At 43.3% G+C, this 18,485-nt stretch overlaps 1 protein-coding gene across 4 annotated transcripts in view; it reads right to left on the bottom strand.

Annotated features, from left to right (window-relative positions):
- SAMD11 (sterile alpha motif domain containing 11) overlaps positions 1 to 18,485 on the bottom strand; it is a 229,184-nt gene that overhangs the window by 146,120 nt on the left and 64,579 nt on the right. For all 4 annotated transcript variants that reach the window (XM_063943120.1, XM_063943121.1, XM_063943122.1 and 1 more), the window contains exon 3: positions 10,160 to 10,329. In XM_063943120.1, coding sequence (XP_063799190.1) covers positions 10,160 to 10,329 — 170 coding nt within the window. The remainder of the gene's footprint in view (positions 1 to 10,159; positions 10,330 to 18,485) is intronic.

Below are 18,485 nucleotides of genomic sequence, written 5' to 3'. Positions count from 1 at the left end.
TCTAACTGTACAGCAAACTGTATTAATAGGTCGCCATGAGAATTTAGGGCTAAGCGTAATTAATGTGACAAAGACCCAACAGTTCCTAATGAAAATTGTGACACTTCGCTAGAAATGTAAGGGATAAATCAGCATCAGAACCACAGACGTATTTAACCTTCATGAGCTGAACTGCCAATATGTAGCCCCCTTGGTTCTTGTAATTAGATATTCCCCCATCCCCTTTATATCTGAAGAGGCAGCGAAGTGGCAGCTCAGACACTTAAAGCTTCAGACCGGCTGGATCATGTTAATGCAGGTTGGGAACAGAGGAGAGGGATAGCAAAAGTCTAAGAGAAGGGGGCAGATGTGACTGCAGCTCTGGTCAAGACCATCTGTTCTGTCTGGCAGTGAAGAGCAGAATCGGATAACACTCTGGCATTAGCCCAGACCTAAAGACTAGCCAGATAGCATCCATGTTACTGTGATACCCAGTGTTAGTCCACAGCAGAGACCTCCATACCTCTGCATGCCAACACTGGTGACTACTAAAAAGGAAACAACGCAAAGGATATGTGAGGCCACACTATTCTTATAGCAGTCTCCAAACTAAAAATCATTTCCTTTCAAAAATGCTTCATTGATAGATTGTATATATTATTTCACCATTTCCTGATCCTACACTGCAGGAATATACAACAGCAACATTTAAGAGCCAGATACAACAAAACTGAATTGTGTTCTATTTCACTGAACGATTTCCTTATCCGCCTGCACAGAACGGTGGCCTGGAGTATAACCCTGATAATGATGAATCAGCCTGCAGAGCCGGTAACATTGCCGGGGACATCCGTCATGTGTCAAGCTGCGTCCCATGTCACACATTATGCACTAGGTGCGATCTAGTATCCAGCAGCCTCATTACTCTTACGGTTATGACATCAGAACTCTCTCCAAGGAGATAGTTACGTTGCCTTGGAGTCACAGGATGCAGGCATCCCAAAGGTGTTTGCAGGAACTGTAGAAGCCTAAAGTTCCCTACATTAAATGGACAACGTACTACAGTTTTGTATTTTGTTTTCATGTATGTTTTAATGCTGTTTAAACCATCCTCTCCTGATGAAACTGCAAGCTTTCATTAAATAGGGCGGGCAAATAAAGCAATTGGTGCCATAAAATGTAGAGTCTGATCCAAATTTCAGTCTAACTTGTTGCAGCCTACAACTCTCTAAACCCAGTGCTTGAAAAATGATGAATGAATACCTGTACTTAGGTGGAGGCAGCCTTAAGACTTGGCTTGTATAGGTATCCTGATTCACAGTACCCACCCAACAATTTACTTCAATACCATCGCTATGTGTGGTCTTGCCTCATGCAATACCTGCTGCCAAGCGTCAGTTCCAGAGGCAGTTGCTGCATTGCTTCACAAGTAGCTGGAACACGGGCTAAGCCTTCCAACTGCAATCTTGGCATCCTTTTAATGCTTAAGTTGAAACTGTTCTTCACATACACCTGTTGCCCACACAGATTTAGGGGAAATCATTTTGTGGTCTGCACCAATAGTCATGAGGGCAAACCAGTGATATCAATGGGGTACACATTGCCCCTGTGATGTAAATGGTTCCTAGTGATCTTATAAGTTATAACATTCTCGTTAATTAATGAACGAGAACTTGTTCATATCGTTCAGTGTGTAGGCACCAACGATGACCGATGCGCAGCCCCGCGCTCGTTCATCGTTGGTGCCCCGTCGCTTATGCGTGCAGGCCAATATGGACAATCTCGTCCATATTAGCGTGCAGTGGTATGGAGCCGGGTGACGTGAGGAGTGAAGAAACGTCACTACCTCGTCACCGGGTCGCCCGCATCGGCTGTCGGGCAGCTCGGCAGCGGGTCGGCAAGTGTGTAGGGCCCATTAGTCTGAAAAAAAAGTTTAAATCTTTCGTTTTAATGATCGGAGCAAACCGCTTTAGCTTCCACAATCCTTGATAGGTATACTTGTCCTCTTTGCTCTGGTAGGTTGAACTTCTAGCTTATATGGTTCGCACACCACCAAATTATAAAGTAAAAAAAAAAAAAAAAAGGAAGTACAGTTTTTATTCACAATATTCAAACATTCCACAAATTTTATAATTTCCATAAAACAAAAAATCCACCATTATCTGGCGGACCAAAAATCGTAGGGTGTCAGAAGTGCCACCCAGATCAGCATTGAGATGTTACCTCTCGGGATTAACAGCAATGATCCAGTTGCGGGGTCACCTCTCCTTACTCTCTTCCTTTGGTACTGATAGGTCCATCCAATCTATCATTGACGCATTTCAGCTCACGTAGAGACTTTTTCCGCAGGTCCGCCAGATAATGGTGGATTATTTGTTTTATGGAAATTTTTTAACTTGTGGAATGTTTGAATATTGTGAATAAAAAATGTACTTCACTATATGCACTCCTCTTTTTTTCCATTTTCAATTTGGTGGTATGTGAACCATATAAGCTACAAGTTCAACCTACCAGAGGAAAGAGGATGAGTATACCTCTCAAGGATTGTGGAAGCTAAAGCAGATTGCTCCGATCATTAAAACAAAAGATTTAAAAACTTTTTTCGGACTGTCCAAGTATTCCAGGGGTGCACACAATAGCAAGTATCTGAACTATTATTGAACTTTTTTGGGGTACAAGTGACCACCTCGACTTTGTGTTGCAGCACTATTGCTTTGAATCGGTCTTTTCAATTTTGTTACCTATATATACGCCCAGGGCCGGTGCAAGGTCTCTCTGCACCCCCCACACACACACACACACACGCACATGCATACATCTCCCAGAGCGGAGATGTAGGTGACCACTAGGTGGGCTGGGGTGAATGTATACATATACAGAGAAAAGGGACAACACTAATGCACTTTTAAAGCTATAAAGTCTATTGGGGGTAATTCAGATCTGATTGCAGCAGTAAAATTTGTTAGTTAATGGCCAAAACAATGTGCACTGCAGGTGGGGCAGATATAACATTTGCAGAGAGAATTAGATCTGGGTGGGTTATATTGTTTCTGTGCAGGGTAAATACTGGCTGCTTTATTATTACACTGCAATTTAGATTTCAGTTTGCATACCCCCCACCCAAATCCAACTCTCTCTGCACATGTTATATCTGCCCCACCTGCAGTGCACATGGTTTTGCCCATTAGCTAACAAATTTGCTGCTGCAACTAGATCTGAATTAGGCCCTTTTTAAGCACGTCACAAAATTTTGAGACTTTGTTCACAATATACTTTCACTTTTAAAGTCCTTGGGGTATATTCAATTGAAGTCGAAAACTGCCGTCTGTCGAAAAGATGTCAGTTTTCGACTTTTTAAGGTCGAATCCAGATTCGACCTATTAAATATTTTGCTACATTTTTCGACAAGTCGATATAATCGACTTGTCGAAATGCACCTGGATCGGCGGAATAGCTGCCGATCCACGTGCTGATGTCGAAAACGATGTCGGAATGAGATGCGGACCCAGAGGAGGCGAGGGGGGGGGGGAGCCGCAGCGAGACGGCGGACAAACAGGGAGATCAGCGCTACAGTAGCGCTGCAGCTGGATGTCACTCACCCGCCCGACCTCACAGCAGCTTCCACCCGGCTCCAGCACGCTGCTGGAGCCGGGTGGAAGCTGCCGTGAGGTCGGGCGGCTGAGTGACATCCTGCTGCAGCGCTATTCCGTAGCGCTGATCTCCCTGTATGCCCGCCGGCTGTCCCCCCGCGGCTCGCCCCCCCTTCTCCTCCTCTGCGTCCCATCTTAATTTGACTTGAAAAAGTCGAATTAAGATGGGATTGAATAGGGGTTGTCGGATCCATTCCGACAGATACATGTCAGAATGGATCCGACTTTAATTGAATATACCCCCTTGAGTGCAAACTATTTTTTATATACTGTATAATACTGTATATGGGGCCAGCTGGGGATATTGGGGTTCGGTACGGGATGCCACTGGTCAGAATACGGACAGCAGCATCCCGACCACCATAATACTGACATTTCGAATGAAATATATTAACCCTTGAAATTACTTACCCCTTACCCATACCCAAACTCTCCCTCCCAACAGCCTAACCCTAACCCTTTCCGGCATAGTAACATTCAGGATGCCGGCTGTCGGGATTCCTGTGCCAGTATTCTGAAAGTCAACACTCCATCCACTGGGATGCCATCTACATCCCTTTAATTGTATGTGTACCAGGGACGTGCCTTGAGGTAAATGGCTGAGCAGGCACTGGCTACCACCAGAGCCAGATTTACACACAATAAATGAGCCAAATGGTACATCTGGGCATTATACACAGGTGCAGTGGTATATACATATATGCATTATACAGAGGTGCAGCAGTATAAACTCCTGGAAATTTGGTGAGTTTTGATCAGAGATGTGCGGAAAAGATAGGCAGGGAGGGCACTGCCATAGACATTTTACTCCAGATTTTTGGCTTTGAAAATAATTAGAATAATGCAAAGAAGATAAATTCTTTGTATTGTTCATATACTTTATACAGAAAAACTCTGGCACAAACGTTAGTATGACAGTAAAGGCTCTGCCTTACCTACCTCAGGCCACCGCATGTCAGTGGTGTATACATACATACATATATACACACAGACATATATTTGTATGCGTTTTTTTGCTAGATGAATTCAGTGGTGCCCTCCAGTGGCCGACGCCCCTAGGCAGCCGCCTAAAGCTGCCTAATGTTAGAGCCGGCCCTATATACGACGTACTCCGTGATGTCACGAGCTTCTAGTAAATGTAACAGGCTGCACTTTTCTATGTACAGTATAAGGCAGACTTCAGAAAACAAATGCATCCTTTTACAAGTCACATAATGCTTGAAAATTTCAAAGCGACTAGAAATTTAAATGACTTTCATAAGGTTTGATAGGCACAAACATATGTACTGTAATAGGGTCAGTTATCCGGTGGCGCAGGTTGCCAGACGATCTTGGACTTTTTATTTTAAAGCATGGTTTTGCAGTGTAAATGACTGGCACTTAAAAAAAATAAAAAAATAAAAAGTCCAATATTGTCTGGAATCCTGCACCTCTGGCAAACTTGAACCCTATTACATATGCCCCCATAAAGTCTACAGATCATACATGTATTACTGTAGTATTGCATGTTCATTCCACACACACACTTTGTATAATACAGTATTTGTAAGCAGTCTAATAAATGATTAGAGCAATCTGCATAGAAACTAAGTAGACTCCAGCTAGATGTAACTGCAGCCCATTTTGCAGGGGTAGGTCACCGATAACCAGGTCCTGTACTAACAGCAAGATTTAATAAAAGGAGATTTAGAAGGGATGCAATTAAATTTTAGCAAGTCTCTGAAGGTGAAACCTCATGCAAATTTGAAATCATAACATTGAACTCAATTAAATTATTTTCTATTTAGTTTCCAGTTACTTTGATGTGATTTAATTACAGACTTTTCACAACTGGGCCAAGTAACCACTTAGCAAACCTAGCTTGAGGGAGAAAATAGATCTCAGCTCTCCGCTTTCATAAAGGGTTAAAATTTCTTGTGAATACTTTAATAAAGATTAATTAAAATAAGTTGAGAGATGAGTGATGTACTGATTAACCTATTATTGGGGAAATCCACTGGTACCTTTGAACAGCGATGAGCACATCTCCCTGACAGACATACGGAGAACCTGTAATCATGAATGGGTGATTTACAGATGTAATCAATATGCCACGTAGCGTGAGATGCAGAGCGCGAGTGAGCCACCAGGGCCCGTGCAACCTGCTTGCAAAGGATATTTTTTTTTTTTTGCTGAAAATGCATCTTAATCCCAACGCAATGTGTCTAGTACGCACTAAGAGATTGTGCTGATTAATATGACATGTGACACTTGTACATCTGTGTGTGACTGAGATTGTATACAGAGCAAAATGGAACTTGTATTGGAACAAACCTGCATCTGCTACAATGTAGTACTACGTATACAGTTTCAGAGACTCAGTCGCACACAGATATACAAGTGTCACAATAGCAGAGTCTCGCGGGTCCTGGTGTGCCAAGAGGCTGTTTGAGGCAACAGCAGCAGTGCTGTAGAAGGACACATCTGTATGAACGGCCCAACTTTCTTATCCATAATATTTTTTTACGTGCCTAAATGGGCCTATTTCTCCATGTGCAGACTGGTTCTGGTATGAATGGTCAATGTTAAGTTTGACAGTCATTAGGTGGACCACTATTGGTCGACATTGACATGGTAAACATGGACAAATAGTCGACACATGAAAATGGTCGACACAGGGCAGGTCGACACATGAAATGGTCGACATGGATTTTTGAACTGTTTTTGGTGTCATTTTTTCCATAACATGACCAGGAACCCCAATTAGTGTACAGTGTCCCCATGCATGGCTCGCTGCGGGCAAGGTTACTACTCCCAATCATAGTCCACGTGGATGATAAAGTATGAAAAAGTAAAAAAAAAAATCTTTTTTTTTTTTTTTTTTTAAAAGCCACATCGACCTTTTCATGTGCCGACCATTTTCATGTGTCAGCCATTTGTCCATGTCGACCACTATAATGTCCACCTAGTGACTGTAGACCTAAGTAGGGTCGACCTGCCAAACGGATACCGTGTGACTAGACCCATAAATATTTGCATAATAGGGGTGTAGGAATATTTAAGCCCAAAACATCAAAACATTTGCAATGTCAACATTCTTTTTTGTTTTTTCAACATGAGACTGTCGACATGGTCTTTATTTCGACATTGGACAGGTCTAGATGTTGATAATGTTGCCATGACATTCTGACAATGTTGACATTTTGCAGGTGGCAACAATAATGATGTTGACATTTTAAATGTGTCAACATCAATGTCTATATTTGCTGTCGACAGTGTGAATGTGATCGGAGACATACTAGCTGCATACCAAATACCAGACTTGAGAAAACCCAGTTAATTCAGTAGGAAAAAAAGCAGGTCATGGCCGCAGAATGGTCAGAAAACGGTATCTGGGCAGGCAGCGACCCAAGAATGCTTAGATCCAAGAAAACAGGTTCAGGGCAGTCAGAATGCAAGCAGAGTCAAGTCCAATATAATGGTCAAAATAGAATAACCAATCAAAGCAGCATGCTGGCATCTATGAAAAAAAGTGCGTCGACATCTACAGCATAGAGACACAGGACTTCCTGCCCTATATGGAGCAGGCAGCCAATCTGTACGCTGCCCACCTACCCTGTCCAGTCAGCTGCTCAGAAGTTGCCTTAGCAGCCAAGCCGTCATGAGCAATCAAGATGTGCACGGCTGTGCTTAATTCACACTTGGTAAAGAGCACGCTCAAGTCACCAAACCACTCCCATAGACTGATGCAAAATTTCACCCCACACTACAGATACTGACATTTTGACCAACGAATCGCATGTATTTCCCAGTAAAAACTGGGCATGCCGTCACAAAAGCAGGCATGTACAGTCACAAAACAGCATTTGCAGTCCGGCTTTACACTTTTTGCGGTTGATAAATGATCCTCACTGCGAGTGAGCTGAGAGGAGTGGAGGTTGTCATGACATTTATGCAGCCTGTTGGGTTATCATAGCAATCTCTGATCAAACAGCTTTATTTATAACCGAGTTTTCTGCATCATAATTACAGGTTTACGGTAAGGGGGGGGGAGGTTGGGGACACTGGTCTACTACATACATTACAAACACTTGATTAATCCACATTTTGTGTCTTTTTTCAGGGAACAAAACCAGCATGGCCAACTGAAAAAACAGATGTAATTGGGTGAATAGGGTCATGTTTTAGGGTGGAAACTAATTTGCAATGGTTTCCCAATCAGACTACTGTATGTGATAACATTAGCTGTGAAGCGAGCAAAGATCTCTATTAGCGGTGTTTGGTAGAACAATCATAATATTGGGCGCACACTGTGATACTGGAACGGTTATCAGCAAATTGGGCTTATCATCATGCCTGAGAATAAATCGGTTTGAATGTATAATTTTCAGACATTCTGGAAAACCCAGTCAGCAGAGTAATGTCACCAAGCTTTATTTGCAGTTAAACAAAGTAACATTCCGGCTGTCATCTGGCTACCTGAATCCATGCGTTTTTACATGTGATATTTATGAAGGAAATAGTGCTCATTCCTTTCTGGTTTTATTTTGGATTTAAATAAATATTGTTCTTTAAAAAAGGCAATGGGGCAGATCTCCTAAGCCTTGGAGAGAGATAAAGTGGAAAGAGAAACTACCAACCAACCAGCTCCTTACTGTTTTTTTCAACCAGCCTGTTACATGGCAGTTAGGAGCTGATTGGCTTTATCACTTTTCAACGCTTAGTACATCTGGCCCACGGGGATATGTACTAAGCCTTAGTGAGATAAGGTGCCAACCAATCAGATTCGGTTATTTTACAGGCTGCGTTTAAAAAAATTACAGAAGGGGATTGGTTGTTGCTCTCTCTTCACTTTATCTCTCTCCAAGGCTTGATACATCTCCACCAATGTGTTCGTCTTCTAACAATAAGCAGCCATGTATCCCATGGCTCTCAGGTGTGTGTGTGTGTGTCAAAGAGCCCAGAATGTTCCCTGTCATCTCACTGTGTCAAGTGTGAATCATCTGGCTGGCGCCAGGAAAAATTGTTCCACTATCATCGTTCAATAAATCTCAAGGGTCATCCCAATCGCAATCACACTGAAGATGTCCAGACTATATCTACAATGACATAACCAAACACGTAGACAGAGGAGGAGATCAAGCATATGTCATATGCAGTAATAACATTAAAGAGAAAGGTAAATGAAAATTCTGTCAGATGTAAAAATATAAAGCACAGGCCAGAGACAGTATGGCTGTCCTTCTGCACAAAGAAACAATATTTCTCAGATTCCTGATACATTAGGAGAGTGCACAGTGAAGACTAACAGCTCTGCAGCAGAATACACAATGCTCTGCACCATGGTTCTTCAAACTGGTATCAAATTGCAACACGTCACCAGGCTCAACATGGCTGTGGGCAGATAGATGGGCCTTTGACAAAATGCTTATGTCCATGGGACACCATGCGATAACCTAATGCATAAGAACTCAGATATTTTATAACGACTGTGAACACAGACACCAAACCATTAAAAGCAAGTGCTGGTCTGGAGACCTTTACACAGACAAGGCTCTATGAGCACAATGTAGCCAAGACATCTATGTTATGGCATTTTAGCCAACATTCGAAAAAACAAAATGCTTTAATCTGTATCTACTCCCTAGACATAATGGAGGTCGCAATGTCAACAGTTACTAGTGAATTCATAGGCGTGTTCTCATGAAAAAAAAGTTTATTCAAAACAAAATGGCTGCATCCAGTGTGACTAGAGCAGAGATGAATAAACCGCCCAGGGCCCCCGCACACACTAGGGGGCCCCCACATATAGCCACATAACCAGCTTTTGTGGTATTTGGAGCATTAGCACATTATACTTTTTAATAACATCGCCAACAATATCATTGGTAAGGTAACCCCACAACTTAGTTTCTCTGTGGCTCCCACAAACCTTAATCTGGCCCTAGACTACAGGATGAAAGCTAATAATATGATCTTGACAAAAATAACTGGTATTGGCGCCTGCCCTCACGCAATTCCTTGTGCCCTCGCGGTCATAGGCTAACTGCTTTGTTACAGTAAGTATCCGAAACTTGACACTACCACAAGATTACTGCAGTATGTTCAGCTCCGGCAATGTCGCCATGTGCTTAGGGAACTCCTTGTTCCTGGAGGAGACAAGAAATTCATCAAGGATTTACTGAATGACTTCAGCTCACCCAGTGTAGAGTGATTTAATGGCACAGGCTCTAGCGTTTGCCTGGAATTCACAAAACACCTTCACAAAATGGTTAACGTGAAAGAGACATGTATGTGTAGAGCAGATATTCTGCCACCCTCAGATTCTACAAGATTATCAGAGCTCTGCTGGCCTGTCTCATGCTGAGAAGGGATCAGTGATAGCAGCAGGTGCTGTCCGAAAAGCACGAACAGATCCTGTTTCTGTGAAAATGTTGCCAGCGTGAGGGAGGGATCAGCCAAAAATGAGCCCACACATGACGGCTGTTCAAAGCCTCTGCCCCGGGGGCACTGGGAGCTTGTTAAATGAGGTATCTCGTTAGGACATGTACCTTCTTTTCATGATACTGATGTGCAGATCCTCTTCCAGCTTTACAGTCGGAGTTTCTCCATTGCCTTTGGGGCACTCCTCCCCCGGGGAGAAAACTGAGCCGGGTTCCCTTTTAGGTATTCTGCTCGGTGGAAGCGGGATGGTTCTTTTCTCAGCTAGACGACCCCGATTCTGCATGAAAAAAGGAGAAAAAGAACATCATGATGAGTACTGTTCAGCACCGATATAATTATACAAATAGAAATACAAAACATCCTATTGTCAAATACAATCTGTAAGGATTAATAAACTATAAAAACATATGTTTTTTATTAACAAAAAAATAAATCCTAAATCCAGCATCGCTGCTAACTGCCAAACAGCCCATTCAATACATTAGGTCATGCAATACAAAACATATAAAGCAACCATTAGCACATAAAGTACAGAAAAGTGTAGGTAAAATGGTAATTACATACACAGAGCTTGATTAGGGTTGCACATGAACACTTGTGTTTCCACGTCTGTGTACAGAGTTGCACTCTTAATACACAAGCAAAATCTAGCGTATTACTAAATCCAAATGTGACTGAGGCCCAGTGCGCGATACAGAAAAAGATGTCCACATGGTTTATATAGAAGGGGTACCCCTATTTATTTGTATCTTGCCTACACTCAAGGGACACACACGTCCTCAGGTAGCAGGGTTCTCATGAGAATTTCCACTATTTGTTAAACATGCTTGTACCTTATTCCCAAGTCAATGGGTCAATGTTCCATTATGTGCAAGGTATGTTATATAACAATTGTAATCAATTTCCAATGGGTAGCATTCATTTCTGGGAAACCAACAAAGTCCTAAGGGGTGCCCCCCTGTGACCTATTCCAAAACAGGCCTGCACAACCATGCGATACACATCCTATATAATAACAGCCTAACGCTGCTCTTCACCTCTATGGGGGGAATTCAAGTGATTTGCACACCACAGCCACTAGAAGGCGCTAAGCGAACTAATTCAAGTGTTGCTCCATTCGGGCATGTACAGCCGCCAACGCTGACATTACTGTTATGTTGTCATGTCATTGTGACCGGCTGGTAACTAGTCTAAGAATAAATGATGATCGAGTGAGTAGCAAACACAGGGATAAAAGTCAGGAAAGTTTGTATAAAATGGACACACACACACACACACACACACACACACATTTTGCATTCTGTACCAATACTTGATCACACTAACTTCACCAAGTAGATAGATAGATAGATAGATTTATTGCAGCCACTGATCTTCATAGCTTAAAAAACGTCTGAGAGTAAAAAAATCAGGAACATTAAAAGCAAAACAAAAGCCTTGGAGAGGACGTAGGAAAGGATTCATTGTGATTGAATGTGCGTCAGAGAGAAAAGATAGCGACTGAATCATAAAAACTCTTTATGGCCATTAAGGTGATGTGGGGCAGTTAGCAGTAGTCAGGGAACATCTAGGGACTCATGATTAATAACAAGAAAGGATATGCAGGCATTTAGCTGGGACACTGGGAGGGAAGGAGAGTCTCCATACAGAGACAGACACTGCTTCCCAGCTGTCAGAGCTCAGACCTGACCTTTACCCCGAAGAGGCCAAACACTTCAGCATATGTCACAGTCCTCCGCTGCTGGATATTCCACAGTGCATTGTTTTAATACTAAATTATGAACATACACACACCCAAAATATATATCAAATGGTGAAATGTATTTCTCAACATTATGGACCAACTCTAGTACCTTTATCAAGACACAGAGGTAAAATATTTGCATGCAGATTAACACACAACAATTTGTTATAGCTTTAAGAACCTTTCTATCTCTCTCTATATAATACTAGAATGACAAGCATATACAAAAAACACTAATTATCCATTAGCTTGTATAATCGCCATTCTATAGTACTTCTAGTATTATTTATATATAAACATACACACACACACATACACACACACACACACACACACACACACACACACACACACACACACACACTTACATATTTCAGGAGAACCCTGTGAGCCGGACAATGCAGGAGCCAACTAATATTTCCTGCAGTGATGGAGAAGATTAAGGTGAAGATTTATCATAGCTTGGAGAGAGGTAAAGTAGAAGATAAAGTACAAACCAATCAACTCCTGTCATTATTCAAACATAGCATATAACATGGCCGTCAGGAGCTGATTGTTACTTTATCGCTCTCCAAGCCAAGATAACTCTCCCCCTAAGAGCACACAATCGGCACACAGCTATCCTGTGCAGTTCCCAGATTCGGGGGAGGGGATGTGCACAATTTGCCATATGAGGGGATTCCCTTCCTTTTTTTTTTTTAAGCCAGCAGCAGCGTCCATGTCTGCGACGTTTAGTGTTCATCTGTCTGCGACTTTAGGCAAATGCTGCTACTAAGCCCTTTCCTGGCATACATCCGCATGTGCAAGGACTGAGACAGCCACTATCCACAGACTCTGCAATATCAACTGCTGGGTCTTAAGACATCATCATTCGCAACCTGAAGACTTGCACAAGCCCTACGGCAGGTGTAGTTTTGTTGTCTGAGTATAGCGTCCTAAGTGAGCAGTTGAGGTTCTCTGTAGGAACCTGCTTTCAGCAACATGCCCGCCACACTCCCATAAAATGGACCATCTCCGTGCATCCACTAAGCCACCTCCCTGTCACCGCCCAGGTACACACGATACATTTTCAAGATGTTTGAGATAGTATGTCTTCCGTGCACCTCACACTCAGCTCTGACTCTGTGTGCACGCTATCTGGACACACTGCGGCCAATATTGGCAGTGTGTAACCCAAAATCAGGCCGTGTGTCAGACTGCCCACCTCCCAGTTGCTGACTGGCACGCACTACTTTACTGTACAAAGGTCTGCACAAATAAAACCAAAAACAGATTTTTATTCAAAATGTAGAAAGGATTTTCAACATCGACATGTTGTTTCAGTAAATACAATGGGAGAAATTAAATGTACACGATAAAACGCCATATGCCATTCCAGTACTGCACATAGTGCCCACCGGTGTTGCAAATATAAAGGAAAACTTGCGAAGTCAGCACTACCGTAACTGGCCAATCTGTGCATAGGCGGGTATCACGGTGGCACATGACACACAATGGAATTCCCTCCAATGAAATCAGATGACTAATGACTATATACATATTATATTATACACAAGTGTGGCAGTATATAGGGCCTAATTCAGCTTGGAACACAGTAAGCGATCCAACCGCAAATTGAGAAAAAGATGCAGGCGAATGTGGAGGGCCACAGAAAATGCGATAGCCTCTTCCTGTCAATCAAGCAGAGGTGATCACGGGGCGGGCAATGTTCAGTTTCCAGGTAGTAGATGGAGCGTTGCAGCGCAAACCAGGGGCGGAGGCAGCCAAATAGGGGCATGTCACGGGAGTGATCACAGCGGCTGTGTGACGTCACACACAGCCACTACGATCAAGTACATGGCGGCAGGACTCCTGCTAACATGCAGAAATTGCGATGCAATCGTAATTTCTGCTTGTTCAAAGGGGGGAGGCGCCGGTCAGCATGCTGGGCGGCTTTGCCCAGCAATGGGCGGCCCCCAGCATGCGATCCAAAGGATTGCAAATTTTGCTAATTAGCAAAATTTGCTATCCTTACTGAATTAGGGGGGGTCATTCCGAGTTGATCGTAGCTGTGCTAAATTTAGCACAGCTACGATCTTCTTCCCTGACATGCGGGGGGACGCCCAGCACAGGGCTACCCCTCCCCCCCACGCAGAAGTGCAAAGGCATCGCACTGCGGCGATGCCTTTGCACTTCAAGAGTAGCTCCCGGCCATCGCAGCTTTAGCGTGCCTGCTGGGAGCTACTCATCGCTCCCCGGCCCGCAGCGGCTGCGTGTGATGTCACGCAGCCGCTGCCCCCCACCCCCGTTCGGTCCGACCACGTCTGCGTTGGCCAGACCAAACCCACGCATTATACTGCGTTGGCCAGACCAAACTTGTCGCATTATACTGTTTGTATAAACTACTGTACTTCTCAGCTGCTTGAGAGATACCCCTGATGAAGTCTTTTGTATAAGACGAAACACGTTGGGTTGTCTGTGTTGTGAAGCTATCTCCGAACCAACTATAAGGAGGAGGAGGAGATTGTTGTGATCCTTCAACATTTGTATTCAGCGCTAAGAGTCATACATCTTAAAGTGTGGAATAATATATCTCCTCTGTATTAATTTGAATATGTTTTTAATAAATGTTTTATGATGGAACATGTTATTATTTTTTTAAAAAGTATTAACCAATTAGGGGTTGGAATAGTGGGAGTTGATGCGACCCCCTGGCGCCAATTCTTCTATTGTTGTATATTCCTTATTTACAGGAGACTTAGTTGAATCAGGCTGCCTATACCAAATAGTTTACGTACGTATTTATTCAGGGTGACAGGTTTTACAAATTAGCGCAAAAGGGAGAGTATTTGTTTGATATATGTATATATATATGGGTGGTCTTCAGTATGCCGACTGACGGGATCCCGGCGCACAGTATACCGGCGCCGGAATCCCGACAGCTGGCATACCGACACTTATTCTCCCTCATGGGGGTCCACGACCCCCCTGGAGGGAGAATAAAATAGCGCGCACCGTGCCCGTAGTGTGGCGAGCGCAGCGAGCCCGCAAGGGGCTCATTTGCGATCGCCACACTGTCGGTAAGCCGGTATGCTGGTCGCCGGGAGCCCGACTGCCGGCATACCATACTGAACCTATATTATATATATATATATATATATATATATATATATATACACACACACACACATATATATATATATACACACACACACACACACACACATACATACATACATACATACATACATACATACATACATACATGCACAAATATATTTCTAAAATACATGGACCTAGAAAATCCATTATTTAACAGCCTCCACCCCTGTGCTTTAGGGATACGGAGAAATATGTTTTTGTATAATATATACTAGCATACATACATACAAACATACACAAACAAACACAGACACACACACTTTTATTATGAAGCCCCTCGTCTTCTACCTCCCTGGGCTCCAGGAGGAGGTCAGAACAGCTGCATCCCCAGCTGTGACATCTGGAGTTGGGCTGAAATGGAAAGGTTCCCCAGTCAGGGCTCGTCAGGCTTTAATTGATCCCAGCGCTGCGCGTCCCTCATCGGCAGCAAGCTGTGAAGAGCGTGCGGAAGCAGAGAGAGGAAAAATAACAAGCACAGCATTGCTCCCAGGTTAACTCGTGCACTGCCGCAACTGTGTGCCATGGAACTGAAGAGGAATTGCAGAGAACTTTCAGACCACAGGCCATTCTTGGCCTACAGCAGGCATTCCCAACCACGGTCCTCAAGGCACAGCAAACAGTCCTGGTTTTAGTGATATCCAGGCTTCAGCACAGGTCACTTAATTAGTAGCTCAGTTATTTTGATTTAACCATCTGTGCTGCAGCCTGGATATCACTAAAACCTGCACTGTTGGTGTGCCTTGAGGACCGTGGTTGGAAAAGCCTGGCCTACACATACCTCCCAACATGACCCTCTCCAGGAGGGACAGAATGCTCTGCTTCTGGACTTCCCTCTTAATTTATGATTGCCATCACCTGTGGTGAAACACCTTTCTTATCCATTAACCTGTCCAAAACAGGTGTCGACATTCATAAATGAAGAGAAAAGTCCAGAAGCAGAGCATTGTCTCCCTCCTGGAGAGGGTCATGTTGGGAGGTATGCCTACAGGTTACGCTAAACTAGTGCTAATGCCTTATTTATTAACATATAATTATATAGCGTCACCAAATAGCAGCAGCAATTACAACAACTTCTTGAAAGTACTGCTGGGAGTTTACATAATACATGGCAAAGAAAGAGCAATCTTACTAGACACTACTGAGTACCATTTCCGGTAGGGAGCTACAGTTTGGGGGCTTTTATCCTAATAAGCTGTACCAATATCAGCTGTACAATTTAAGAAAAAAATATATATTTGACAATGGACACAGCAAATGTTAAAGTTAAGTCATTAGCAGACTGGGGGGGGGGGGAGGGGGGGTTGAGTGGTGGTGAAGCGAGTGGATGCAGTTAAGCAATGACCTTAGAATAAGAGACATGACCAGTGGCACACACCATTGGAAAGGCACAGAACTGTATAAGACAGGCTTTTTCAACCAGTGTGCCGTGGCACACTAGTGTGCCGCGACCAGTTGCAAGGTGTGCCGCGGAGCCAGAGCAGCTTCTTGCACCTTCAAAGTGCACTGTTGGCCCGGGCTCTTCTTAGGGGAGCAGTCATGCTCTGGCCGTGACCTATGCCTTGATGACACGGCGGTGTGATATCATAGGTCACAGCCGCCGCATCTCACCACCCAGCCAGCCCATCCACCTGCATACACATCTTTCAGTTCCCGCCTGCATCCACAGCTTTCCTTGCCCACCCACATCCACACCTGCCCGACCTCCTGCTGCTCAGTAATCGCAGCACTACACTATGAACAACCCCCGCCACTGAGTGACAGGGGGGAGGACAGCTGACCGGTAGGGGCTAATATTTGTTATGTTATCTCTCCTGTGGGGAGCAATAGGATTTATGGATTTATGGGGGGAACAATCTGAATAATTCATGTGGGGAGCAATAGGATTTACGTGAGGAGAAATGTGATTGATTTATGTGTGAGCAACATGATTTATGTGGGGAGCAATGTGAATGATTTATGTGGGGAGCAATAGGATTTATGTGGGGAGCAATGTGAATGTTTTATGTGGGGAGCAATAGGATTTATGTGGGGAGCAATGTGAATGTTTTTTCTGTGTAGGCCAATGTACAGTATGGGGTAAATTTACTAAGGTGGGAGATTTTTAGAACTGGTGATGTTGCCCATAGCAACCAATCAGATTGTATCTATTATCTTCTAGAAGCAGCTAGACAAATGTTAAGTAGAATCTGATTGGTTGCTATGGGCAACATCACCAGTTCTAAAAAAACTCCCACCTTAGTAAATTTACCCCTATGTGTGGATTTTTTTTGTTCACTGTGAGGGCCAATGTGTGTTTTTTGTTTTTTTGTCTGTCGGGAACTGATAGTGTGCCTTGGCAATTTTGAAATATTGTGCGGTGTGCCGCGAGTAAAAAAAGGTTGAAAATCACTGGTATAAGACATAAGGAAGTAGGTGGTGCACCGACTGCACTGCAACTGATGGGACTATAAAACCCCATGGAAACAATGTATGGCCAAAGATGGGTTAACATCAGTTGTCCAGCATAGCCAGAAGTGTAGACAGAGTCTATCCAAAAAAAGACACACATACCATAAATAATCTGATATGCCCTGAAGGCAGATACCAAACCAGCACCTGCAAAACAGGCATCTCTATAGTAACAGAAGCACCCTGCTGCACCTGACCTGCTTCTATATGTCACAACACTGGAATCCAACAAGGAGAGTGGATATGAACAGTGGCTGCGGGGTGGCCAGATAAGCAGCTGTACCAACTATTATTAAGACTCATTGGGTTTATTGTCATTTTAAGTACAGGTGTCTTTCTCTTACAGTGCTGGTGTCAGATTAGGATTAAAAAAAAAAAACGTTTGAAAGAACCTATCGCTTACAAAGAATGTACGCAAGCATTTTGTGGACTGAACCAGTAAGTATGTGTTTGATAGAAGAACCAATGACTGTGATGTCACTAATTGATTGGCTGTATTCCTATGCAGTCTGGTTAAGTTACTTCTAAAGTGTTTAGGCAACAAGTGCTCTGTAACATCACTAATTTAAGTGAGTAAAGAAGTGAAAAGGCTGAGGGCAGAATCCTGTGCCCTTCTCCACAAATCGTTCACATCTGAAGATACACACTTCTACATACTATAAAATACATGGTAGGAGGCAGCTATTAGACTCGAGGGGGGAGAATATAAGTGTGTGAATATCATTGCTGGTGGAAAAAAAAAAAGCGAGTGATTGGACCAGAGGCAGGTTAGCCAATCACATGCCACCTTCCATACTGTATGGACTGCATCCTTTTAAAAGTTGCAATTCATTAACAGTCAAAAACAATTGGGGATTATGATTTGAAGGTAAACCCCTTACAAAAAAAACACTCTGGGGTGTAACGAGGCATTTTCACCTAGGCTAGGTCCTTCATTTTCATATGGATCTTCCATACCAAGGGTAGGGCCGGTGTAAGTGTGCAAGAAAATGAATGGTGAACTAGGAGTCTAGCATGCACTTCCTTTTCTCTGTAAATGGATTTTCATACTTTTGTTTTTTACAACTGTTATATATTGAATGTTCTTTCTATAAAGGGAT

Source organism: Pseudophryne corroboree, chromosome 10 (assembly GCF_028390025.1).
Source record: "Pseudophryne corroboree isolate aPseCor3 chromosome 10, aPseCor3.hap2, whole genome shotgun sequence".
Taxonomy (NCBI): Eukaryota; Metazoa; Chordata; class Amphibia; order Anura; family Myobatrachidae; genus Pseudophryne; species Pseudophryne corroboree.
Note: the sequence above shows the minus strand (reverse complement) of the source record. Positions and strands in the feature narration are given on the sequence as shown.